General features: G+C 55.4%; 1 protein-coding gene across 6 annotated transcripts in view; it reads right to left on the reverse strand.

Moving 5' to 3' along the window:
• Positions 1 to 4,393: 4,393 nt before the first annotated feature.
• COL16A1 (collagen type XVI alpha 1 chain) overlaps positions 4,394 to 24,227 on the reverse strand; it is a 48,777-nt gene continuing 28,943 nt past the window's right edge. For 5 of the 6 annotated variants that reach the window (XM_045190768.3, XM_024554498.4, XM_045190767.3 and 2 more), the window contains 24 exons: positions 23,987 to 24,031; positions 23,015 to 23,059; positions 21,229 to 21,282; positions 20,629 to 20,682; positions 20,058 to 20,111; positions 18,459 to 18,503; positions 18,291 to 18,344; positions 17,957 to 17,992; positions 17,564 to 17,626; positions 15,149 to 15,220; positions 14,914 to 14,967; positions 14,037 to 14,081; positions 13,804 to 13,848; positions 13,432 to 13,485; positions 12,942 to 12,995; positions 11,260 to 11,310; positions 10,806 to 10,895; positions 9,332 to 9,367; positions 8,477 to 8,521; positions 6,989 to 7,177; positions 6,592 to 6,658; positions 5,682 to 5,858; positions 5,431 to 5,508; positions 4,394 to 4,720 (listed from right to left, as the gene is read on the reverse strand). In XM_045190768.3, coding sequence (XP_045046703.2) covers positions 4,518 to 4,720; positions 5,431 to 5,508; positions 5,682 to 5,858; positions 6,592 to 6,658; positions 6,989 to 7,177; positions 8,477 to 8,521; positions 9,332 to 9,367; positions 10,806 to 10,895; positions 11,260 to 11,310; positions 12,942 to 12,995; positions 13,432 to 13,485; positions 13,804 to 13,848; positions 14,037 to 14,081; positions 14,914 to 14,967; positions 15,149 to 15,220; positions 17,564 to 17,626; positions 17,957 to 17,992; positions 18,291 to 18,344; positions 18,459 to 18,503; positions 20,058 to 20,111; positions 20,629 to 20,682; positions 21,229 to 21,282; positions 23,015 to 23,059; positions 23,987 to 24,031 — 1,710 coding nt within the window. In that variant the 3' untranslated portion in view covers positions 4,394 to 4,517. The remainder of the gene's footprint in view (positions 4,721 to 5,430; positions 5,509 to 5,681; positions 5,859 to 6,591; positions 6,659 to 6,988; positions 7,178 to 8,476; positions 8,522 to 9,331; positions 9,368 to 10,805; positions 10,896 to 11,259; positions 11,311 to 12,941; positions 12,996 to 13,431; positions 13,486 to 13,803; positions 13,849 to 14,036; positions 14,082 to 14,913; positions 14,968 to 15,148; positions 15,221 to 17,563; positions 17,627 to 17,956; positions 17,993 to 18,290; positions 18,345 to 18,458; positions 18,504 to 20,057; positions 20,112 to 20,628; positions 20,683 to 21,228; positions 21,283 to 23,014; positions 23,060 to 23,986; positions 24,032 to 24,227) is intronic. The other variant, XM_053921025.2, reaches the window with a different exon arrangement.

Here is a 24,227-nt window from a genome sequence, read left to right on the forward strand (position 1 = left end):
CCTGCCGCTGCTGTCCTCAATTCTCTCCAGCTGTGCTGGCCTGGTCTTCACCCCTGCAACATACCGAGATCGTTCCCACCTCCAGATTTTTGGATTAGCTCTTCTGTCTGGAACGTTCTTCCCTTGACTCCTTGTGGGGACATTCCTTAACACCACATCTAAAGCAGCATCGCCTGCTCCTTTCATTCTCGTCATCCATCACAGCATTGTGTCTCACTTTTTCCATACGTGTCACTCCAACCCCAGTACCTAGAACAGTACCTGGTAGGACTTCAATAAATGTTAGTAGAAGTAGTAGTTTTGTTATTCTGTATTGAATGCTACTAGGTACCAGATATTGAGGTAAGTACATTGTGTTGTTTCGTTTTCACCACAGCCTTTTGAGAAGATACTCTTACCCATTTAAAATGAGGAGATGAGGCTAAGTGATTTTTCTACTACCAAAAAGATAAATGGAGAAGTTGGGATTTGAACCCAGGTCCACAATCTTTTAACTGCTCAGCACTTAGTATTTAGTAGGTCTTGTCTTCTTTTCCTTTGTAAACCAGCCCCCTCCCAATCCAAAAAATAGATGGAATCAAATTCAAAATCTCGGAAAGGAAGAAGTCCTGCAGTCTGGGCCAAAGGGCAGGGGATGTTTGCTGGCAGAGAGACTAGTGACACCTGGCCTGCGAACTTGGGGTCATGTGACATGCTCACTGTATTCCACAAGCACGCTAACCTACTGAGTTCCCATCACTTGCCAAGCTCTGTCTAGGTGTGGAGGATTAAATTCCTAAGCGAATTTCATGCCTGAGCTCCCTCTGCCCAGCAAAGAGCTCTAAGGAGAAAATGGTCTGTTGGATGCCTGTGCTATCTGGGTGCAAAGCCATCCAAGTTATCTCTCAGGCTGTCAGAAACCAGCCAAAGCCAAGTCCAGGGCTGTGCTTCTAAGGAACTGCAGCAGGCCCAGGTGTGTTTATTTTGGAGACAGATGGATAAAAAGGAGATCAAGATCTTCCAAAGACTGAAAAACAATCAACTCACTTCCAAAACCTCAAGTACCTGAATTAGACAGAGGTGGGTGGGGAGGTTCCTGTTATTGTTTCAGCTCTAGCCAAAGAAGAACACTTGGATTCCAGCCCTTTTTCAGAGCACAGAGCACTTTCCTGAGTTCATGGAAGCCCTGTGGTTGACCCATTAGAGGTGGGGCAGAGCTTAGTAATGGAAGGCCCATCCACTGGAAAATATCTCCTCCCCAGGGACACATCATTCCCCACAGGCATCCTGGCTCAGCGCCAAGCTCCAGTGTTGCTTACTGAGAAGGAAGACTGACACTCACCTAATTACTATGGAATTAATTCTCTTTGATTCCAACTAGAGCCAGTTCAAAATTTAAATTCCAATTCGATGCTGTGGATCAGAGTGGGATTTGCAGCTTTCCACAGAACTGGCAAAAATCAGAACAGCAGACATGGCATTCTGGCCATACTGCCCTTCCATTCTGGAATCATATGGAGATTGCACCAATACGTTCTCTTCCCATAAACTACTCAGAACAACACAAAGACCTAGTTGGTTAAGAGGTTAACAGACCACACATGAAGAGTCTAAATAGATTCTGTTGAATTCTGGAGATGGGAGAATATGACAAAAAGGAAGATTTAAATTCCAGAAGGCATCATGTTTTGGGATTTTCCCCTGCAGAATAAATATGCCGCAGCCTTTCTTCATCTCACAGGGCACAGGGTTTCTCAATCCATTCTTCACACTGCCGTCAGTGGGCTCCACATTAGGCAAAGCTGATTCGACACACCCTCGCAGCACACCCTTGCTTCCCACTGTCTCCCCTGCCCCCCTCCGCAGTCCAGCCACACCACACTCTCTCACCACTCAGCACACTGCTCAGCCGTCTCTGGACTTTGGCACTTGCTCCCCTCTGCCTACATCAATCTCTGTCTAGATGCAGTGCGGTCCCTCGGCTCTGTGCTCCCCTAGTGCCTGCCACTGCCCCATCATCCCACTTCATTGTAATTGCTTGTTTAACTGTCTGCTCTCCCCACAGACACTGCGGGGGCAGGCACCATATCTGTCTAGTTTCCCTCTGAATCCCTAGACAGCTCCTGGCACAAGGTAGAAAGAGGAAATGGACTCATCAAGTTAGACTTGGCCAATCTCAGTAATCTGTGTGTTGCCTTAAAAGCCGGGAATACACTAAGAAATGAAGACAAAACACTAACAGGGGCAGCAGGAATGTGAGAAAGCTTCCCCAAAGGAGTGAAAGGCATGCGCCCCACCTTCGTTTCTCTTCAGCTTACTTGGTTCCTGAACTTATGAGCAAAATCCCTGCTTTTTTTTTTTCTGACTATGATAACAGAAGAGACTATAAATTCAACTTTCCATCTGGTTCTTCATGGTCCAAGAAAATACAGCAATTCAAAACTCCAGGAAGATGAGACCTCTGATCATGAAAGCTTAAACCTAGCCTGTCACAGAATGTCCTAAGAGTAGTGTGAACTTGACTCAAAACAAAAGTGAAGAAAGCATCACTTACCTGTAAGGATCGGTGCCCGGGTGGCCCTCCAATGTTTTCTCATGGTGACTGTCCCTGCCGGCCTTCAAAGCCAACCTGCCCCATCAACAGCTGGTCCTTGCTTCTCTTTCTTTCTACTGGTGCCAACGGGCTCCTTGTCATGTGGCTCATCACCAGTTAGCGCTGCACAGAAGGGGCTGAGAGGGAAGCTGGACATCCAAGGGAGCACTTTAACACCTGTCCTCATCCATGGTCCAAAACTGGCCGCTACTTCAATGCAAAGGTGATGGGTTTGCTTTTTAATGGCTTATGTTAGAACCAGGGTTAACTGAGAACTGTCAGTGAGAGAGAAAATGGGGATGGACTCCTATACCTAAAAACGTCATGTGAGACATGCGGGCATGCTCAGGAGCCAGCCTGATTTCATCCCCCTGGCCACGGCACTCCTCTGCTCCTGGCAGAAAAAAAATAGGGCGAAGTTTCTAAAAAGCCACCCATAGGCTGGTCTCCTAGTATTTGGGGCCAAACTGGTGAAGGGAAATTGTTTTAAAGATTTTATTTATTTATTTTTAGAGAGAAGGGAAGGGAAGGAGAAAGAGAGGAAGAGAAACATTGATGTGTGGTTGCCTCCCACACCCCGTCCTCTCCCCCAAGGACCTGGTCTGCAACCCAGGCATGAGCCCTAACTGGGAATCACACCAGCAACCCTTTGGTTCTCAGGCTGGCACTCAATCCACTGAGCCACACCAGCCAGGGCTGGAGAAGGGAATTTTCAGAACTGTGCTGGAAATTCCAGCTCTGGAGAGATCTGACAGTTTGAAAGCTTCAGGCAATTTGGATAAGAATCTGGACCCTGGGTACATTTCTGAGCCTGCTCTGGGATCCCTTTGAAGTTTATCCAATTTGAATAAGCCTTCCAAAATGCTGGGGCCAGTAAGAAAACTTTTTTTGGAGGTCCCTCTGGATGTACCCTGTTGCTTTCTCACAAGGCTGCCAGCCCGTCAAAACAGGGATCTGAAAAGTAGAGAAAGGGAAACTTGGGACGGAATGTTTCAGTAATATTCACCTTGCTCTTCCTCCTTTCTAGCCTTTTCACTTATTGAAGAGACAGGAGATAGATCACCAGAATTCCAGTAGCTTTGAGGACCCTTTTGCCTATGACCCTTTTGTACGGATGCAACCTGTTTCTGAAAGCCTAGAAACCTGTTAGAGTAACAAAGAATAACAAAAGCTGCCATCTGCAGCCCAGGAGAGCTGGTGACAGGGCCATGCGTCAGTCCCGGCTGGACTTGCATCTCACTTCCCAGGGAAGCATTCCCTAGTTGCCTAGGCCAGGGGCTGGAGCCTCTCCTTCGTCCAGTTTCATGGGCTTTTTAATCACAGAATTACTGGAGCATCAAGGAGAGACTGAGTGCTTGGAAGTGCTGCCAGGCCGGGGAACACACTTCAGCGCTGGGTGGCATTTCCCAGTGTGCAACCTGGATTAGCTTTGGGTCACACTCAAGAAATGGAAAGAGTGGGTGGCATACCAGACACTGTTTTCTTCAGGAAAGCAACTAGCAAAGGACCTTTATGAGCAGGAAGTGGGGTCTTCAAACCTGCTTTTGGCTCACTGCAGGGAGAGGCTGAGTGACGTCCCTTCTCTGACTCTGAAGTGTGCTGGGAAGGATGGGACACAAGGTCCAGAGGACCAAGGGACGGTTCAGAAGCAGCTGGAGAGCTGAGCTGGGGGCACTGGAGACAGCAGCACCCCACAGCTCCCCTGTTGCACTGCAGATGATGAAGGGGATGCCCTTTTTGACCCTGGGACCAAATGACAAAGGAGGGTGACAGGGAGGGAGATCAGGGGCTTCACCAGAGAAACCCCACTGGAAGTGGGACTACGGATAGTTTTGTTTTTTTTATTTATTGATAAAAAAATATTAATAGTGATTAAAAAACGAAACATTCACAACCCATCACATTTGTTCCCAGAGGAGTCCTTCATCTACCGGAGACAGTGACTTCAGCCGAAAGGCCCCTTCATGGTTTTCATGGGTGGGTACTGCTGCTCCATCGGCATGGCCCCAAAGCAGTCCGAGGGGCTGCACTGGCCGGCCGTGCCCGGCGGGCCCATGGGGCCCGGGGGGCCAGGGATGCCAGGAATGCCTTGCTGGCCCATCGGTCCAGTTGCACCCATCTTGCCATACCCTGGAGGACCTTGAGGACCTAGGGCGGGAAGAGCCAGAAAAGGAGAATCAGGAGATCCGGACTTAAGGAAAAGAGAAATAATGGTCATGGTCAAAAATACCTCGGATGTGACGAATGCTTCTCAGGTCACAACACGTCCTCACGAAGACCTGATCGGATGCTTACATTAATTTAACAATAACAGAACTACTGGCTAGTTTTGAGGGCTTCCCTGTGTCCAGCACACGGCCGAGTGCTTTGTATGCATCGTTCATTGAGTCTGCACAGCAATTCCGTGACAATGACACTGTCATCTCATTGTGTACATGAGGACACAGGCTCAGAGAGGTGGCACATGTGGTTAAGTGATGAACTGGGTCTCAGAGCCAGGTCAGGAGGTGTTGGTCATTCTCTTCCAGGCTCTATAGCCTGGCTTAAGTGACCTGGTCAAGGTCAAACAGCCATGAGATGCCAAGCAGGATTTGGTCTCACAGTCCGTGGCCTCACGACATCTGACTCTATCCCACTGCATCAGGCTAGCCCAGTTTAGGGCTTGAGGGCGGCGCTGGGTCTTCCACTCCCCACGCACATGCCCTAGCGGACTGTCCTGCACAGTCGCTTTACTATAACTGTTGATTGATAGGCCCGTAGGTATTTGAGGTTCCACACGACTGTGTTATACAAAGAGCACAAGCAAAGGAGGTCTCAGTGGCTCTAGATTCACAGACTTACATGCTGGCTTTTCCTACCTGGAGGGCCGGGGAGCCCATTTTCTCCTGCGATGCCAACGCCGATGTCCCCCTTTTCACCTTTGGTACCAGGCAAACCTAGGACAAAAGAAATAAAATAAGTCCTATTCCAGAGAGAAAAATGACACACCCACTCAGATTGTTAGAAACACACACGCATGCACAAATATATTCACAGCTGACCTCATACAGTGTTCATGTGTGCCCCAGAGAACCACGTGTGCTCTTCAGGAACCAGAGGACGGATTTACCTCTCATTCCCGGCAGGCCCTGCCGTCCTTCCCTGCCAATCTGGCCAGGGAGTCCAGGCGACCCTGGAGCACCCGGCCGGCCCGGAGCACCATCCTTCCCCGGGGGCCCTGGTCGTCCGGGAGCTGCCGCCACCTCCACAGGGAACTGAATCCTAGAGGTGTAGTAAGCCATCCTCTCTGTAAGAAAGGACAGGGACAGGTCAGACGGTGTCCTGGGGACTCAGAATGACCGCAGATGCTGCAGAAAGGCCGTCAGCATGGAATCCAAAGCAGCCTTTCTTCAGAGGGACCTGGTCAGAGCAAGGACCAGGGGGTTGACCCAAGGGGCCTCCCATGCCTTGGCCTCCACGCTGCTTTCCACGGTGACCTTTCTGAAGCACAGATCTAATTACAGTTTATTTTCTCCAACACCTTTCATTGGTTCACCACTGGCTTCAGATGAAAGTCCAGACTCCTGGCTTGACACCCGAGGTCCGCTCCCCATCCCAACGTCCAGCCCCCTGAGGACAGGGTCCCTGTCTTCCCCAGGCCCTAGCATGTCAACTGCTGGACGAGCAAACAAACAGGAAAGCAAGCTTAAAAGGAAACCACAGCAGCCATCTTGCAGTCGCTGCTCGCCCTACTGTCTCGAGCTCATTTCATGTAGACAGTTGCTGTCAGTTTTCCCGTCAGTCTCCATTGCTCCAGGGGGGCTTGGGGAGGACAGGAGGGAATCATTTTATCTCTGAACAGAGCAGGTGACAAGAAACATCTGAAGTCTTATTGAACATATCCCTGAAAGGGGGGTGGGGTGGGGTGGGAGGATAGGGGGTAGGATATTGAGCTTTGAGGAAAAGGAGGCCAGGACAGGGCGGAGAAGCAGCTGGGAAGGGCAAGCAGCACCCAGTGCCACCCAGCGGCCACTAATTACCATCAAACATTTTAATGATCTCTTGTCTGATGAATCTCTTGATTTCATCGTAATTCACCATGTCTCCCTGAGGAAAGAGAAGAAAGCCTGCCTCACTTACACTTCCCAGCCTCCCTTGGGAATAGCTTTAATGGAAATAGAGGATGGAGAGGGAAGCAAAGGTCCCGGGAGCCACCCACAGATCCTAACTGCCGCCCCTGGGAATGGTCCAAACCATTTTGTGCATCGGTGCGTTCTGGGGAGAGGGTCCCAACCCCCCACCCTCCCCCACACAGTGAAGAGCCACTGGTATGGGAACTGTGCTCTTTCCTGCAGAACAGCGGCAAGAGGCTCTGCAACAGGCCATGCTCCGCCCTGCATGTCCAGACAGTGTCTGGGGCTGCCAGCCTCCCCTTACCATGGAGCCAGGAGCCCCGGGCAATCCGGGGTTCCCTGCAGGTCCTGGAGATCCAGGGTGGCCTCTCTCTCCTGCAGGACCCGGTGGCCCAACAGGCCCCATGGGGCCACTCTTGCCAGGCCCACCAGGCATGCCAGCTCTTCCTTTCTCTCCTGCCTGGCCCTTCTGTCCTGAAGGTCCTGGATCGCCCTACAAGGACAGGAAGTCACAGTCCAGCACTGCCAAATACTGTCAAGTCTACCTCGTGATGTCTCAGCATCTGCCCCTCTCCCCAGCCTGCAGCCAGGCCCCCAGCATCTCCCCCTGGACTGTGGCCCCAGCATCCTGATAGGTTGCCCCACTTCACTGCCAGATGGTCCCTCTAGAAGACAGCTCTGCTGGTGTTACTCTCTGCTTAGAAATTCTGACAATTCCCGACTGCCCTCCGAATTAAGGCCTAACTGCTGGGCCATGCATTCGGGACCATTCATGATGTGGTCCTGACCACATCTTCTCCAGCCTCACTCCCTGCCCCCGCACCTCCCTCCAGACCTCGGACTGATGCCCTTCCCCTCCTCTGAGCCCGGTGCACTCTGCCTACCCAGCTGAAATGTTCCTGGTCTTATTTTTTTTTCAATTTCTCTCTCTCTTTTTTTATTGTTGTTCAAGTAGTTGTCTCCATTTCCCTCCCACCATTCCCCCCGACCCCAGCCATCCCCACCTCCCACCCTCCATCCTACCCCCCTTTGGCTTTGTCCATGGGTCCTTTATACATGTTCCTTGACGACCCTTCCCCCCTTTTGCCCCGCTATCCCCTCCCACTTCCTCTCTGGTCACTGTCAATTTGTTCTTTATTTCAGTGTCTCTGGTTATATTTTGCTCGCTTGTTTGTTTTGTTAATTAGGTTCCACTTATAAGTGAGATCATACGGTATTTGTCTTTCACTGCCTGACTTATTTCACTTAGCATAATGCTCTCCAGTTCCACCCATGCTGTTGAGAAGGGTAGGAGCTGAAATGTTCCTGTTTTTTGTGCAGCTTCCCTGACTCCCAAGCTGAGCTGAGCGTGGCTCCCACTGACCCACGGCACTGTGTCTAATTCTCAGTAAAACCCGCCATACTCTAGTGTAAGTGTGACGGGACTAAGTGAGCACCTACTGCTCAGGGACCTCTTTCCGCCCAAGGCAAGGACAGAGGGCCTGGCATGGAAGCAAGATCAAGCAGATGCTTGCAGAATGAATGAATGAATGAATGAATGAATGAATGAGTCAATCAATCAATCAACGAGAGAATGAATTTGAAATTTCCACTCCCCCAATGATAGCTAAGAATCCTGGAACAGCGCCATGAGAGAGGTTTTCAGAGACGAGGTTGTTCTAGGCTCTGCCCACTTTTCCCCCCTGTCTGCTGGCCTTCCCGGGTGTCCCCTCCATGGCTAAAGTCATAGCTGGGAGCCAGGCTTAACCAACTTGTGAGCTTTTCCTCTCAAACCCACTCAGTGCCCACTCACCTTTGCACCAGGGGATCCATGGAATCCCTGTTTTCCAGGGGGTCCCTAGAGGAAAGCAAATGTCAGGGGTCAAGTCCATGCAGCATCTCCAAGCACCCAGGGGAGGCACGTCCCGTGAAAGGACCACCGTCCACAGCCTCGAGCCCCTGCGCTGGGTCTAGCTGGGCTCTTGTATGAGGAAGGACAACAGCCTCCCTGTTCACAGGATGGTAGACAGCCGGAAAGGAAACTGGTGTCCCCTACAGCATGGCCGTGCTGGGTCCCTTGTTACAGACAAAAAGAGGGAAGCCCTGGCTGGTGTGGCTCAGCAGACTGAGTGCTGGCCTGCAAACCAAAAGGTCACCGGCTCGATTCCCGGTCAGGGCACATGCCTTGGTTGTGGGCCAGGTCCCCAGTTGGGGATATGTGAGAGAAAACCAATCGATATTTCTCTCCCTCTCTTTCTCCTTCACTTCTCCTTGTCTTTTCCCTCTCTTTAAAAAATAATAAATAAAATCTTTTGAAAAAAAGATTTTATTTTAAAAAAGAGGTGAGAAGTTAGAATGAAGGGACAATCTATGGCATACTGGGGGGCCTGGCAAACACTGGCGCCCAGAAAATGTTTGTTTGGAATTTATTTTTATTATTGTCTTTTTTTGACCAGATATATCGATTTAAAAAAATAGTGGAAAACAAGTCTCACTCTCATCCTCATGCCCTGGAGCCCAGCTCCTCTGCCCCGAGCAGCACGGGCACTGTGCCCTATATATCTGTCCCGAGACAGTCTGCAGACTGAGAGCCAGACTGAGTGAAGGAAGAAGGGGCAAGGCCAGGCCGGGAGCATGCAGGAGAGGGACAAGTCAGCACAAGCGGTACCTCTTTTCCAGATGCACCATCTGCACCAGGCTCACCCTGGGAAGTAAGAGCAATAAAGATGTGATAAGTGCCAACCCAGCTTGACGTCCTACACTTCACTTTGCCCACCCAGCATGCCCAGCCTCCATTCCACCAATGGGTCATGACCTTCCCCCTCCCCCTCGACACTCTGGGCACGGGCATGTAAGTTAGACCTCTGCCCCACACTCCTGTCTTGTCCTGGAGCGCCACACTGACAGCCCCAGGCTGCCCCCGCATCCACCCACTGAGCCCTAAGTAGGAAGAGCCCACTACACATCTCTGCTTGAGACCCAGAGTCTGGCAGTCTCTGGCTCTGAGTTTATGTTACATGTTTGTTGGATGAAGGTGTGAACCACAGAGCTGGTCAGGTGAGCCTGCTCCCTCCCTAGGGCAGGAGAGACTCCCTCCTGGGCCCCGCCCGCCCACTTCTGGTGTATGCTACGGAATAGGAACTGCAAGGCAACCTGGCAGATTCATCCAGGGGTCCTGGAGGCTCCTGAGCCTGCAGGCAGGGAAGGGGAGGGCTGGAGGGACCTGCCTGCCCACGGTCCCTGGCAAGAGTCCAAGTGAGTGGGAGGTGAGACGTGGTCCTCCTGGCACATGGGTTGAGCAGGGTGAATGACTCACTGTGCTGGGGTCATACACACCCCATTCTAGGCCCCCAGCCCCAGGGTCATTGCTACCGCTCCCCAGAAAAAAAAGTCTGCTTTGGTGGAAAGAGCCCTGATGTGGGGGCTGGGAGACCTGGCTTCCTGCCTCAGCTCCACCCACCGACTTTCTTCCCTGAGGCTGACAGTCGGCCCACCCCACCCACCTCAGTTGGCCTGTCTGGGACCTTTGAAGAGGGAGTACTGTAGTAGCGTGTCTGACTCCACAAGTTCTGGAATCGGACAGGCTCTCCCACTCACCAGCTGTGTGGCTCTGGACACCCTACTTAACCTTGTTGAACTCTGGTGTTCTCATCTGTACAATGGGGACAATCAGACTGACTAAACAGGGTTGCGGTACGGATTAAATGACAAATGTCAAGCCCTTAGTTCTTCATTCAACACATTACCAGTGGTTTCTGAGTTGCTGAGAAAGCTTCATTCAGTAATAGCACTGTGTTTCTCATTCCTGACATTATACATTTTCTGTGGTTACCAACAAGCTCCCCTGGAGAGGGGCGGGGCCAAGTGTCCCCTGCCTGACAGCCAGCGGAGGGACCTCTACAAGTGGCGCTGATTCGTGGTCAGGAGCAGTGGCCTGGTGTGCAGTTGGCACAGCGTTGGCTACTGAGCTTGTCCCTTCTTCCAAATATGATGTGGTCCTACTGTGACACAAGCTCCTGCTGCCCTTTTCCATGCAAACAGCCTCTCCTTCCCTGGAGCCCCCACACGTGCAGTGTGGCACTCAGCTGACAAAACCAACGGGCCTTTCCCCTGGAGCGGTGCTTGAACAGGCAGGGTCTTACCGGAGGGCCAGGGTGTCCAGGTGGGCCAGGCTGGCCTGGAAGGCCTGAAAGGCCCCTTTCTCCAGTAGCTCCCCGGTCTCCTTTCGGGCCCTAGAGAAAAGGGAGGATGGTGAGAGGGGAGGGGAGAGACAAAAATGAACCCCACAAAGCCAGGGGCAGATGCTGCATGGCAGGGACCACGCCCACCAACCCCCAGGCCCCACAGGGGGAGCTGGTGCCTCCTGAACTTGAGACAGGACCCTGGGATGGCCTGTGGCCCTCTTGCCCTCTCCAAAGGCCTTCATCACATGCCAGCTGGGGAGGCCTCTGGAGGCAAGAAAGGCTGACCAGGAAAGGAGAGGGATGGCAACAAGCTGTTCTCCATCCCCCAAGCTCCCTCCGAAAGAAGCCCACAGCAGAGCAGGGCCAAATTCCTGAGGGGGTGGGGGTGGGAATGGGGGCGCCTGTCACTCACCACTGCAGAAATCCCAGCTGGGCCTGGCTGGCCTGGAGGCCCCGCTGGTCCCTAAAGAGAGGCAAAGTCAGTGGGTTGAAAAGAATGTCCAGTAACAAGGCCTCTGGGAGGTGTAGAGGGCCAACAGCAGGAACAAGCCCTAACCTTCATCCTAAATCCTCCTTCCCTTTGGGTGTTGCACTTGAGCTTCTGCTAGAAGATTTGGGCTGGCCCCTGCCCAAAGGCCCTCCCTCATCCTTCCATATCTGCAGCTGGGGCACAGCCCCAATGTCACGTCCCTGAACAGCACTAGGGGAGCTTCCCAGGGCTCCCAGGGCTCCCAGGGCACAGGTTGCTCTCAGAGCATGCTCCTTGAACTCTCGCAGGTGGCTGATTCTGGAGGCGTGGACTCTGTTCTACTCTTCTGAAGTCTCCTGGACAGGAATGTCCCACACTGGGACTGGCACACAGCAGGGGGCTGGGCTGGGTGGACAGAAGAGGGAAGAGGAACCCTGCACCCCCCTTGTCCCTAGCTCCTGAATGAGTCTCCAGTGGGAACACAATTCAGAGTGTGTGACTCCTCCTTCCATCTGTAACATGAGGGGGTCTGAGCTAGACCTGTGGTCCCCAGTTGGAGGCCTTTGGACCCCTTGAGATCTCTAAAAATAGTGATGAAGACCCTAGAGTTCTGTTTCTTGGTCATGAACTATTTTTAACATTTCTAAAAGCCTGCAACTCTACGGCCAGCCACAGTAGGGCTGCAATAAAGTGCCAGTGTATTTACTTGCTTTCCTCTGGAACCCCACCAGCTTGGCGCCCTCACACTGATCAAAGGCGCCCATTGGCAGTTGTCTATGTTACTGATGAGTAAAGTAGACGGAAAATCCATTACTGCTTAATAAATATCCTCTCCAAGTCACCCTATCTCAGTGAATAGACCACCCACTGACCCAGCAACCCAACACAGGAGTCACTCCTCCCCGCCTCCCCGCCCCACGCAGGTCAATAGCAAGACCTCTGCCTCTAATCACATGCCAGATCTGGGCACTGCTCCCCAGCTCCACCCCCTGGCCCACGCCATCTGCATCCTGTCCCCAAACTCAACTTCCCAGTGCCCGCTCCCATCCTCCTTGAACTCCACTCCAGCCAAGCTGATCTTGGGCTCCCCAAATATACAAGCCCCTCCCTGTCTCAGGTGCTTTGCATCACCTGCTCTCCTCCCCCCGCCCCACCCATGACCTGGATGCTCTTCCCCCAGGCTGCTGGACAACTGGCTCCTTCTTTGTCAAAGCTTCCTCTCAAGTCACCTCTAGTCCCCCCTGTGACACCACACCACTTGCACATTAGTTTGTTTGTTGTGCCTGCACAGAAGCTCTGGGATCAGCGGGCCATATCCATCTTCCCCACCCCCATAGTCCTAAGCTTGGAACCATGCCTGGCATGGAGCAGGTGCCCAATAATAATTTGTTGAATAACTGAATGATCTTTGTTTGATAAGTAAATTCAAATGTACCCAGAAAATAAGAAAATGGCAAAAAGCCTAGGAACCACTGGGCTGGGTGAGCCCAAAGCCTCGTATAGCTCTGTGCGGTTGCGGTTGCGGGCTGCTCCCGCGGTCAGGTTGTCACCAGCTCTCCCACCATCACCCAGCTCCAACAGAATCCTCACTCTCATAGGGGCAGAGACAGAAACAGTGAACTCACAGCGTGGCCAGGGGGGCCGGGTCTTCCCTGGGGTCCCATGGCACCAGGCTCACCCTGCAGGAGCCAGGAAAGAAAAAGAAAAGACATAGAAACAGAATTGCACACCTGAGGCTGCTGGGCGGGGAAGGCTGAGCAGAGCAGGTGGAACACCAACAGTCCAGGGAGCCGAGCTGAGCGTAAGCCTTCTAGGGCCCGGGGCACCAGCCCTGCCTGTGAGTATGGTTGCAGAGCCAGACAGAACCCCCAGCCTGAGAAGAGCAAGCCCTGCCTTTGTAGGCTCGCAACCCAACAGCCGATAGAAAGGGGAACCAGTTGCAACCCTTAAGAGGAGGGAGAAAGACAAGAGGTGCAGTGCTGGGCAAAACCTCTCTCAGAAGGCCAAGGACAGAAGCCAGCCGCTTTGCTAGCGAGCGAGAGGAAGTGGCTGCATCCCAGATCAGCAGAGCCCAGAGGCTGCCCAAGGCAGCACCTGTGGATCCCCAGCCCTTACCTCAGCTCCGGGCCGACCGCTGCTCCCTGGGGGACCTGGCTGTCCACAGTCGCCCTAAAAGAGAGAGGGAACTGGAGCTACCAGACTGCCACCTGGCTCTTCCCCACCCCAAGCTGACCCCACCCCAGAGGGGTCTGGCCACTTGCCCCAGCTCTGGCCTGAGGCCCTCTGAGACCCTCAGGCTGGTAGATGGGAGAAGCCCTGACCCAGTCTGCCAGGCACCAGTGGCCTCAGGAGGCTCAGGTGCTGAGATGGCATCTCAGCCAAGGATCAGCTTGTATGTCCAGTCCGTCTGGGATGCCGCATCTGCCTGGGTGCAGGCATTGAGAAGAGCCAAGAAAACCTGCTTGGCAGAGGTCACCAGGCCCATACCTTTGGTCCTGGGAGGCCAGGAAGTCCTGGTTTCCCCTTGAAACCCTGGAAAAAAAGCAGGGAGTTGCCACATTCCTCGCCTCCACCAGAGAGCCCCTTCCCATCCTCCTTCAGGTTAAACAAATCAGACCAACCTATGGAGGATCTGGGCCACCCCATGCACCAAGGCAGAGCCACACTGGCTCAGCTTTGGTACCTCCCAGCTCCCAGCTCCTCCCTGCAGCTCAGCTTACCGGGGGTCCCATGAGTCCGGGTGAGCCAGCAACACCGGGGTCTCCCTAGGGAAAGAGAGCAGGGGCATTGAGACAGGAGCTCTGTCCAGCTTGTACCCAACTCATTCACCAATGTTTTCTCCCTTCTCCAGCTCTTCCCCAGGTGTCCCAGGATGGAGGGAGGTCCTGTGGGGCAGAGGAAAGACTCCCAGCTGGACTCAGCCTCTGACTGGTTGTGGCCCCTGCATGAGTCCTCCCCTGCTCTCTGGACCTCAGTTTTCCTTCTTTTGGGTACAGAACAGGGTTGACCTGGAAGCTCTGCCCTTTGCCGTGGCCCCATCCCTTTCAGATGCCCCAGCAAAGTCAGACCCAAGGGGCCAGCCTGGCTTGAATCCTTCCATGTCTGCAACTGGGTTTCTTACACTAGCCTAATTGGGTCCCTTGGGTTAATCCATCCACTCACAAGCTGGAAACCTCGGTTCCCAACAGTAGGAGCTACAGATGGGGCAGGAGCCCAGGTCCCTTATGTCACTGTGACCGACCACCCAGGCCACCCTGCCTGTGCAGGCTCTGAGTCAGGCACCCAACACAAGTGGGGCCCCAAAGGACACTAGCTGTTCCTTTAACTGTCTGAGTTTCTGGACAGGAATTTACTCACGTCACTGCCCTGCCTTTGGCGAGGCCCAGCTCATCCAAGCTGGCTAAGGCTACCAGGAGAACTGAGACACCAAGGCGCTCTAGTGCCATCAGGGAAGTGGGGTGTGGTGAGAGGCAAGCTGAGAGAAGGTGTGGGCACCCCCCAACAGAGATGGGGGCCACTTCAGTTCCCTTCATCAGGGCTCCCTCAACTTTGGCTCTTGGAGAAGGAAGGGGGTGCCCTCCCTGCCCATTATCTCACCCTCAAGCCGGGCTTGCCGTCCTTCCCATCCAGACCATCCAGGCCAGCAGGGCCCTGGAAACGGAAACAGGGGTTTGCACGTGACCGTACTGGAACCCTCAGAGTGGGGGGGCCTCACCCAGCCCCCCAGCCTCTGCACCCCTTACCCAACTCCCGGCCCTACCGAATACACACATGCAGACACAGGCATGCACACATAACCCATACCTGTCAAGCTAAGGGGGCACACACTTACCTGGATTCCGGGAGGTCCTGGTGGTCCAGGAGGCCCAGGCATGCCTGATGGGCCTCGAATGCCTTCGCTGCCCTGAAAACAAGCCCCCAACAGAGTTAGCAGGGCCTCAGCCCACGTGGGAGACACGGCCCTGGGCCACACGTGCAGTGACCACTGGAGGTCGGGATGGCTGGCTTCCAACCCCAGTTCTGTTCAGGACCAAGTAGATGTATTCCACACACCAATCCCCCAAGAGGGTCTATTTTTGTCTGCGAGGCATTCCTCACTGTTCTACGAGGAAGGGACAGAGCCTGTGAAGTCCAGCATCCTCTTCAGCGTTGACCAGGGGCTGGCATGGTGGGCGCTCGGTAGTGGGTGCGAACTGAAGGCATTCAACTCATGTCGGTCCCAACAAGGCGCCAAGTACTATATAGCCTCTGATTCTCCCAACTGAGAATGGGGAGGCCCTGTCCTCAAGGAGCTCCCAGCCCAGTGAGGGTCACAGGCTCACAATTGGGGGCAACACAAGAGTTCCTGTGCTCTGCGGAAATAAGGGGCTATAGGAGCTTGGAAGACGGAGAGGCTCCCTCTGGCCAGGGTCAGGGGAAGTATCACCAAAGGTCACCGGATGCTAGACTCTGAAGGACGTCTGAAGTTTGGGCAGGTGGAGAAGGGGAAAAGGGCATGCCAAGGGAACTGCAGACAAGGCAAGGACTTGGGAGCGGTTACATGCCTGGCCTAGCCATGGGTGTCTAGGGAGCCCGTGTGATGGGTGGGAGAGGAGGCTGGAGGCATCGGGGCCTGGTTGGCTGTGGGCCCTGGGCTCCGTGCTCAACTTTATTAAAAAGAATCATGATTTTCAAATGGTAATTCTCAGAGTCTTGGGGGTTCCTAGGGGGCCTCAGAGCTAAGGGCACAAAGCGGGGGCCCAGATGGGGGACTCAAGGACGCCCTACCCTTGCGTTAGCCAGAGAAGCTCCATTTGTATCTGTTTTATAGACTGAGGGTTAACACGAGCTTCTGTGCAATGAAAAGACTTGAGGAGTACAAAATAAAGTGGAAACACTGCTACAGGCACGGGGGAGCCATTAAAGTTTCAAAGAAGGGGAGTGATGAGAACGGGACGGGACGTTTGAATTAGAGTGTTTATGGGAGAAGGGGGGTGGGGTAGCGGGCATCCCTGCGAGGAGGGCTGCTGCCTTCTCCAGTGCAGAGGAGGTGGCTGCCCTGCAGCAGCGTCTGTGGGGTGACCAAGGGGAAGGGGTCCAGCTGGAAATGGCACAGAGGGGGTTGAAAAAGAAGAGCTCTGGCTGGCATCGCAATGCCACCAGCCACCAGGAGGGGTCAGCCCAGCCCCAGAAAAATGTCAGCTCCACAGGGGCTGGGGAAGAACCGCTGGCCAGAGGTTTGGGATTGTCTGCAATGACCCGCCTAAGGTGAGCAGGCAGCCCTGGAGTGCAGAGCCAGCACAGAGGGCTCTGGCAGTGGCTGCCACCCAGGCCCCTCCCAGAGAAGGGCAAGGAGGTGGCCTCCACCACTGCCTCCACCATGGGTGGTAGGCCCTGGTTCTGGAAGCAGCCTGGGGGCTCTGCTGGGCTGGGAGGGAAGTCTCAGCTTTGCCTCTACCTTGCTAGTGCCTCTGGGATGCCCTGGCCTCCGGGCCTTATTTCCTTACTTGAACAGAGAGCGCTTAGACCAAGACAAGCCCTTCAGTAAATCATTTCTGCTGTGCTGTGTGAGCTCCCTGACAAAAGAGGGTCCCCACGAGGGTGTTCAGAGTGCATCTTGGGGCCTTGTTACACCACCCAGCTGTCACATCCGAGGAGCCCAGAAATTGGGCCGAGACAGGGACGTCAGCCCTCCCCAGACCAGGGCGGTTTAGCAAACCAACCCTGGAGGAAGCCAGCATGGGGGCTCCCCAGACTGCTGCCCCTTCCCACCCTTGTCACTGGGCCCTTGGGGACAACATGGGGACGACACCTCCAGGTTAGTCTCTTCCTGCTCCTGTCAGACCCAGAAGGCAAACACCAGAGCTCTTCCCGCTGTGGGGCTTCCCACGCTCCCAGGGTGGGCGCGTTCCCCTCCCCACCTCAGATCCCCAACTTCCCCCTTGAGGAGATGAAGCTGGCCTCCTGGGCCTGTCACATCCTAGTCACGCAGCTCTCACTATACCCCTCTGCCTCATTCCTCCCAGCCCCTCCCATCAGGCAGAGACCTGGCCTCAGGCTGGTGGGTATTCTGGGCCCATCCCTAGGAACCCACTGGTTTGCTAGCAGGGCAGTTTCTGGGGCCACCCTGGAGGGCTCCCATTCCCCTCTCTCGATGTGACAGGGGCAGTTCTTGAACTTCCAAAGGCTTGCTGCTGGGGGTGAAGCAGGGATGTGAGAGCTGAACAGCTCAGATCTGTGACTGTGGACAACACGGGGTCCTGCTCACCTTTTCCGCTGGGGGTCCAGGTGGGCCAGGTGCTCCTGCTTTGCCTGGGAATCCAGGGGGACCCTATCAACAAAGAACCAGGCAGAAATGAACATGGGGCTGGAGGGGAGCTCCCCTCCTTCTTCCTGCTGCCTGTGCTTTACTGTTGTTGATGCTTTCTAGAAACACCAGCCAGGAGCATTGAGTCTGCAGGCCTGCTGGGCTGGGGCCCACCCAGGAGGCCCTGCTCTCCAGGTCCCAGCTCCTGGAATCAGGCCTGGCCACCCAGGCTGTTCCTCTCATGCCCCTTCCCTCCCCTCCTTGGGCCCATCCTGCTGAGCCTGGCCTGGTCAGGCCTACTCCCCTCCCAGACGGGATCACATCAGACAGAGTTGGCTTTGTGCCTTCACTCACCGGTGGGCCTGGAAAGCCTGGCTGGCCTTGAAATCCCTGTGGGAAGAAAGGGGGACAGTTTGCTGTGCTGCCCCTTCTGTCCTACCTGGCTAGCAGGTAGAAAGAGGGATGGGATGATATTGCTTCTAGACATGGGCGTTTGCCTTCCACTCGGCCCAAGATGGCCAGCAGGTGAGGCTCTGGGCATGAGGTCGAGGGTTACAACCTGAGGTGGATCGGGGCTGGGAGGCCAGCGCTGGTCCGCCCTCCACCAACGAGATGACCCTGCACCCCAGCCTCCCTCTAACTATCCACTGTGGTCAGAATGGCTAGCCACGTCCTAGTTGCCACTCACCTGGTCACCCTTCTCACCCGAGCTCCCTTGGGGTCCTCGCTCTCCTCGGGGACCCTGTCATCACAGAGGACAATGCAGCTGGAACTCAACTGTCCTGCCTCAGATACCAGGCCAGAACCAGGACCAGCAGTCCCCAGGACCACATCTCCCCGCCCCTGCCTTACTCACCGCTGGGCCTGGGGGACCTGGGAGGCCTTCAGATCCTGGTGGGCCCTAGAGACGCAGAAGAGCAAGACTGATCACTCTGACTGGAGGAAGTGGGCAACGAGAGGACAGGGCAGAGGGCGGGACAGGGCGCAGAAGCAGGAGGTGCAGTAGAGGGCCCCTCTAAGCCAGCAGGACTCCTCTCCCCAGTCTGTTCAGGCTTCCCCTCTCTTGTCTGAGCTGCTGGACTAGCCTCTTCGCTAGCCCTGCCCCTCCCGGCTCACTGCAATCCAGCCAGCAACTGGCCGCCATGTCCTCTTCAACATAGCTTGGATTATAACACTGTTGCTTCAAAACCTTCCATGGCTCCCCTCTGCCAACTGAATGAGGAGCACACTGGCCACCAGTGCTGGGTGTGCAGTATTCTGTGATCTTGTACTGGCCCCCCCGCCTCCCCGCTTCACTTCCCTCTCCCTTTCTTATCTTCTGCCTTGCTTGGTCAGCCCACTGTTCCTAAGCACACTCCCCACATCCACACCCTGGGCCTTTGCACAACTGGACCCTCCACTACAATGCCCTCTATCCCCTGACCCCTTCTAGGTCTCTCAGATCATTAGATCATCAGATGGCTCAAAGCTGTCCCTTCAGTGGCCCCAGCCGTGGTCTCTCCCTCTGGGATTCCCCAGTACAGACAGCCACGTACCCCTCCCCGACTTCATTCAGGACTCAAACACCACCTCCTCAGAGAGACCCCCCTGGCCCTCCATGTACCAGCGTCTTGCACACCGCTCCAGCCCCTCTCCTAATTTCCCTGTGGGTCTTATCTGTCATTATTTGTATGTGTTTGTTTATTCGTCTGTTACCTGCCTCCCCCACTGGAATGTAAGCTCCACGAGGGCAGGGGACTCTATTGCCCATTCTATTCACCACGGCGCCCCCAGAGACTGGCGGGCACCCAGCAGGCCCATGAGAAATATTTGTTACTGAATAAATGCATGGTGGGGCTGGCTGCACCAGCGGGGCCTCGCTGACATGGGTGAGGGGGACAGTAAGGCTAAGGTTTGGGTGGTTTATCACAGACAGACTCGGGGTTGCATGCAGGCTGTACCCTAAGTCACTAACTAGCTGCAGGGCCATGGGTGAGCCACGCCACCTCAAGAGCTTCAGGGTCCTTGTCTGACAACAGCCTGGCTCCTGCACTCAGCGCAGGCCTGGCTCTGCAAAGGGTGGGCCTGGGCTTGTGTGGGTGCAGCTGGCCAGGTGGCCGAGTTGAGTCTAGATCCCAGGCCTGGGCCTCTCTGCCCACCCCTGTCAGCCTGCCTTTGCTGGGTGGGGGTGGGGGTGTGTCCTGCTAGCCGACTCCTGGCCCCCCTCCCCTTGGCAGCCCGGGGCCATTGGCTCCATGAATCCTGCTGAGGTTCTCCTCACAGCTCTGGCCACCAGCCTGTGCTGACTGCTTGAGATGCAGCTGGAGTGATTCAGGGGGCAGGGAAGCAGCGGTCCTGTGCCTGCCTCACAGGCTTCTGGGAAGATCTTAGTGGCCGTGGTGGAGGCGGCAAGCAGGGACGGGCTCTGTTTGAAGCCCTGCTGCCACCCCAGCGCTGGGCTGCAATGCAGACTCACCGATTCTCCCTTCTCTCCCGAGGGCCCAGCATAGCCACGCTCTCCCTTGATGCCCTGAGAAGTGAGCAAGGACAGAGGAATTAGCCCCACAGCCTGCATGTCACGGCACTAATGAGAGGGGTGGAGCCTGAGGTCTTACACCCTTACACAGGCTGCCTGGGGGAAGAGAGGTGGGCTGCTCCTTGCCAGCCACTGTGGTCCTCGGTGGAAAGAGGGGACATGCCCACCCAGCAGGCTCCTGTGTGGGGCAGCATCTCAGTGCTGCCCTTCCAACCCTGTCAACACCCCCTCTCCCAAGCAGATCTCAGTCTTGCCGGGTCTCGGCCTCTGAGGGCACTCTGAGAGTCTGGCCCTCGACGTGCGGTGACTGCAGTGAGCCCCCAAAGCAAAGTGGTAGCACCACACCACACTACCAAGGGGGCTTCCAGCGGGGAGTGTGCATGGACGGCCTGGCAGAGGCATGGGCCAAGATGCTCGGAAAGAAGGAGCTGCTGAGGGACACCCAAGCCCGGTCCTGCCCTGCCCACTACCCCGAGACTCCAGCACCCCCAAGCCAGGGCCTCTTACTCACAGGCAGTCCCGGTGGGCCCATAGCACCTGGGTAGCCGGGTTGCCCTGGAGCACCCTGCAAAGAAAGGTAGACATGATCAGCCCCCTAACATTTCTGTTTCCCCTTCCTGGGAAAAAGGGTGGCCAAAGCCAGAATACCTAGAGCTGCCATTCAGCAGGCACCCACCCAGTTCAGTCACCGCTGTGGGACATTTTCCCAAGGCCCAGGTTCGCTGGGTCTTGACTACCTCCGAGACCCTGGGAGCTGAGCCAGAGGCGGGGGCCCAGAGCAGGGACCGACAAGGGCCGGGTTGGGGGGTGTGGGTAGCAGGGACCTGCTAGTGCTGCAGGAAGAGGAACAGAGAACAGCCCCCAGGGATGCCTGTGGAAACCAGGGGACAGAGGTGTTTGCCCCTTACAGGGAGTTGGGGCACATGGAGATGGGCTTCCTTGGATCCTGAGGTGGTATGAAGACCCCCATACTGAGGGAATGGGGGCTGAGGGGTAAGAGTTTCAAAAGTTGGGGTCCATCTCCCATCTTCCACACAGCAGCCACCCTGGGGCCCCACCTGTCTCCCCAGGGTTCTTCATCTATCTCCGCCTCCCGCTGGCCTCCTCTTACCGGTTCCCCTTTCTCCCCCGTCAGGCCCCTGAGGCCTCTCTCTCCTTGAAGACCCTTGGAGAGAAAAATCATGAGCAACTGTAGGGGAGAGGCTTCCCCACCCAGCCCCTGACTCCTGCCCCTGCCCTGCAGCCCTTCATGTCCTTTCCAGGCAAAGATGGGGGCTGCTGGCAGCCCTCTAGGGTGCCGAGCAAGGTGTCCATAGGGCATGTGTCCTGGAAGGGTGACTGCCATATGCGGGTGCCTCTCAGAAGCACAGCCCCCACGACAGGTAACTACAGAGATATGTCCCCCAAGGTGGGTGACTCCCAGAGGGTACCTCTGAGGCAGGTGACTGTCATTGGTGTGCCCTACTACAGGAATTGTCTGGGGTGTACCCTAGGAGGGTGACACGTGTGTGCTCCATCTGTGATGGCAGCTGTCAGGAGAGGTGTCCCTACAGTGATGCTCCCAGTAAAATGTACCACTGGACACCCAACACTTACCTGTCCAAGTCCCCCCTCCCCCCTCAGTCAAAATCACCTTCTTTGGGGGACACAGGGGAGAGACATGGGAAGGCTGCCTCCAGAGCAGTCCCTGTCACTCTTCAGGGTAGAAAGGGATAGCAGTGTCAATCAAAGCCAGGGCTCCCACCCCTACTCCTCGCCCTGCCCTTTGCATATTCACCACAGCATTAAGGGGACGTGTCTGTCCCCCCTCCCTCGTGCCCACAAGAGGCGGCGCCCAAACCTTTCCACAACACAAGACAGATGGCTAGACGGACAGATGGCCCCTTCACCCAAGCAAGCAGGAACAGACATGGTCCGGCCAGGATGAGGGCACGGGACAGATGGAACTGCGACAAGGAGGGCCCAGCTCCCTGGGCCTGCACCGCCAGGCCGGGGAGGAAGGGAGCCAGGCCCCAGAGCACACAGTCTGACACCCAGTAGGTTAGTTTCCATGACCCAGAGCAAAGTGAGGATGAGGATGGCTCAAACACACTTGTGGCGATGATGAAGGCGTGGAAATTAAGAACACCTGGCAGAAGGAGCAGACCAAGATGCCGAGAACAGAGGGGCAGGGCCCCCGACTTTCAGAAACCCCACTGGCTGGCATCACATGTCCAGCCTTGGAGCAGACTGGGACTGGAGCCAAGAAGGAGGAAAGGAAGAGGAGGAAGCTGAGAGCTTCCTCCAGGACGATGGGAAAGGTGTAGGCACTGTCACCCTTTGGTCCCCGGGGTGCCTCTGGACAGCCCTGCCAAGCAGCAGGGCAGCAAACCTGTGCCAGCCTGCAATGTGAAGCCCTAAAGCTTTGGCATCTCTGCCAGGCTCAGTGCCAGGCGCCTGGCAGGACCCCAAGAACGACTTTCAGCAAATCTTCAGTGAACACCGAAGGTGGGAGAAGCGGGAGGCAGAAATGAGAAGGGAGGAATAGAGAGGGCCCCTAGAGGCACCAGCTTAAAATAAGAAGGTAAAATAGCTCCAGATGACTGATGGGGAGTGATATGCAATTGTGGGAGAGAAAAGGGAAACAAAAGCGATGGGGGAGGGTGGGCAGGGGTGATGAGAGAAAGAAAGCAGGAGAAGTGGGAGAATGGGAAATGACAAGAAGGCAGACGCTGGGAGGGTGCCCAAGCTGCTGGGTCCTCAGGGAGCCTGTGTCACTAGCCACCATGCCTGCAGGGGGACAACGACAAGCAAACACGGAGGACAGAGGTGAGGGCATGACAGGGAAGGAGACAAGCAAAAGCCACAGAGACCTGGCTGGTGGGGGGAGGGGAGGTTGAGCAGCACTAGGTTCTTACAGGCAATCCGGGGGAGCCAACGGCACCAGGAAAACCTGGGGGGCCCTGGTGGGAGAAACAGGCAGGTCATATCTCACAAGCACAGTCTCTCTGGGGCACAGTCTTGGGCTGAGGGGTCGTGGGAGAGGTCACGGGGATATTTCAAGGCAGCTGGAAAAGATGCTCATTGGATGTCTTGGCCCAGAGACGCATGCTCCTCCCCTTGGCTCCAGGAAGAGTGGCTCTGCCATCAGCAGAGATGAGAAACAGCCCCCAGAGTCAAGCGGCCCTTCCCAAGTCTTCCCAGGTCTAACTGAACCCCCTTGCTGGGGCGGAAGCCCCTCATGCCTGTTACCTGACCTCCAGAGCCCCCAGGTGGGTGGCTCCTGCTTCTAAGATAGTTCCCACCAGCCTTTTTTTCTCCAAAGAAAGCATTTTCAGTTCTCCCAGCCTTTTCTAATTACTTCTATTCTTCCATATCAACACCACAGAGGACTCCGGGGGGATGCCCCTTGTCTGGCCTTCGGAGGCATGTCCTAGAGATGGCCCCACAGAGCAGGGGAGGGCAGCTCCAACTCAGTCCCCGGCCCCTGTAGGGGCTGGTGTCACGGGGGCATAGAGAGATCTGGCCAGGCTGCCACATGCTTTCCTGGCTGCAGAGACCAAGAGCCAGAAGCCTTGTGCCCCCACCCCCGCTGCCTAGGCCAGCCTGAGTCCCTTATGCAAAACACAGCGGGGATGGGGGTGCGGAGACACAGATGTGTCCTGGAGGCCTCCTCTAAGCAGGACCACTGGCAGAGCAGCAGGTCCCCAGGGGTCTGGTTGTGGGAGTCCGCGGTCCCCATAGACGCTCTGACGAGAGAAAGGAGTGGGCAGTGGAAGTTTCCTCTTTCTGTCCCACACAGCTCCCTGGACACATGGCAGCAAAATGGTTCCCAAGCACTAGGACCCCTCTGAGAGCTTCTCAAGCAGGCCAGGAGACCCCATACTTACAATGGGGCCTGGAGGACCCGGGGAGCCCCTCATGCCGGGTGGACCCTGCAAAGGAAGCCAAGGGAAATGGATGAAGAGGCTCAGGCCCCACAGAGCCCAGGGTCTCAGCAGACCTCCTGGCTCACCACGGCCCAAGTCTGCAGGCAGCTGATGTCATAGCAGGATGTGAAAGCTGATGTCAAACCTTTCATTCAGTTCATCGAATCATCCAGTACATATTTATTGAGCAGCTATACTACGT

Source organism: Desmodus rotundus, chromosome 3, assembly GCF_022682495.2.
Source record: "Desmodus rotundus isolate HL8 chromosome 3, HLdesRot8A.1, whole genome shotgun sequence".
NCBI classification, from domain to species: domain Eukaryota; kingdom Metazoa; phylum Chordata; class Mammalia; order Chiroptera; family Phyllostomidae; genus Desmodus; species Desmodus rotundus.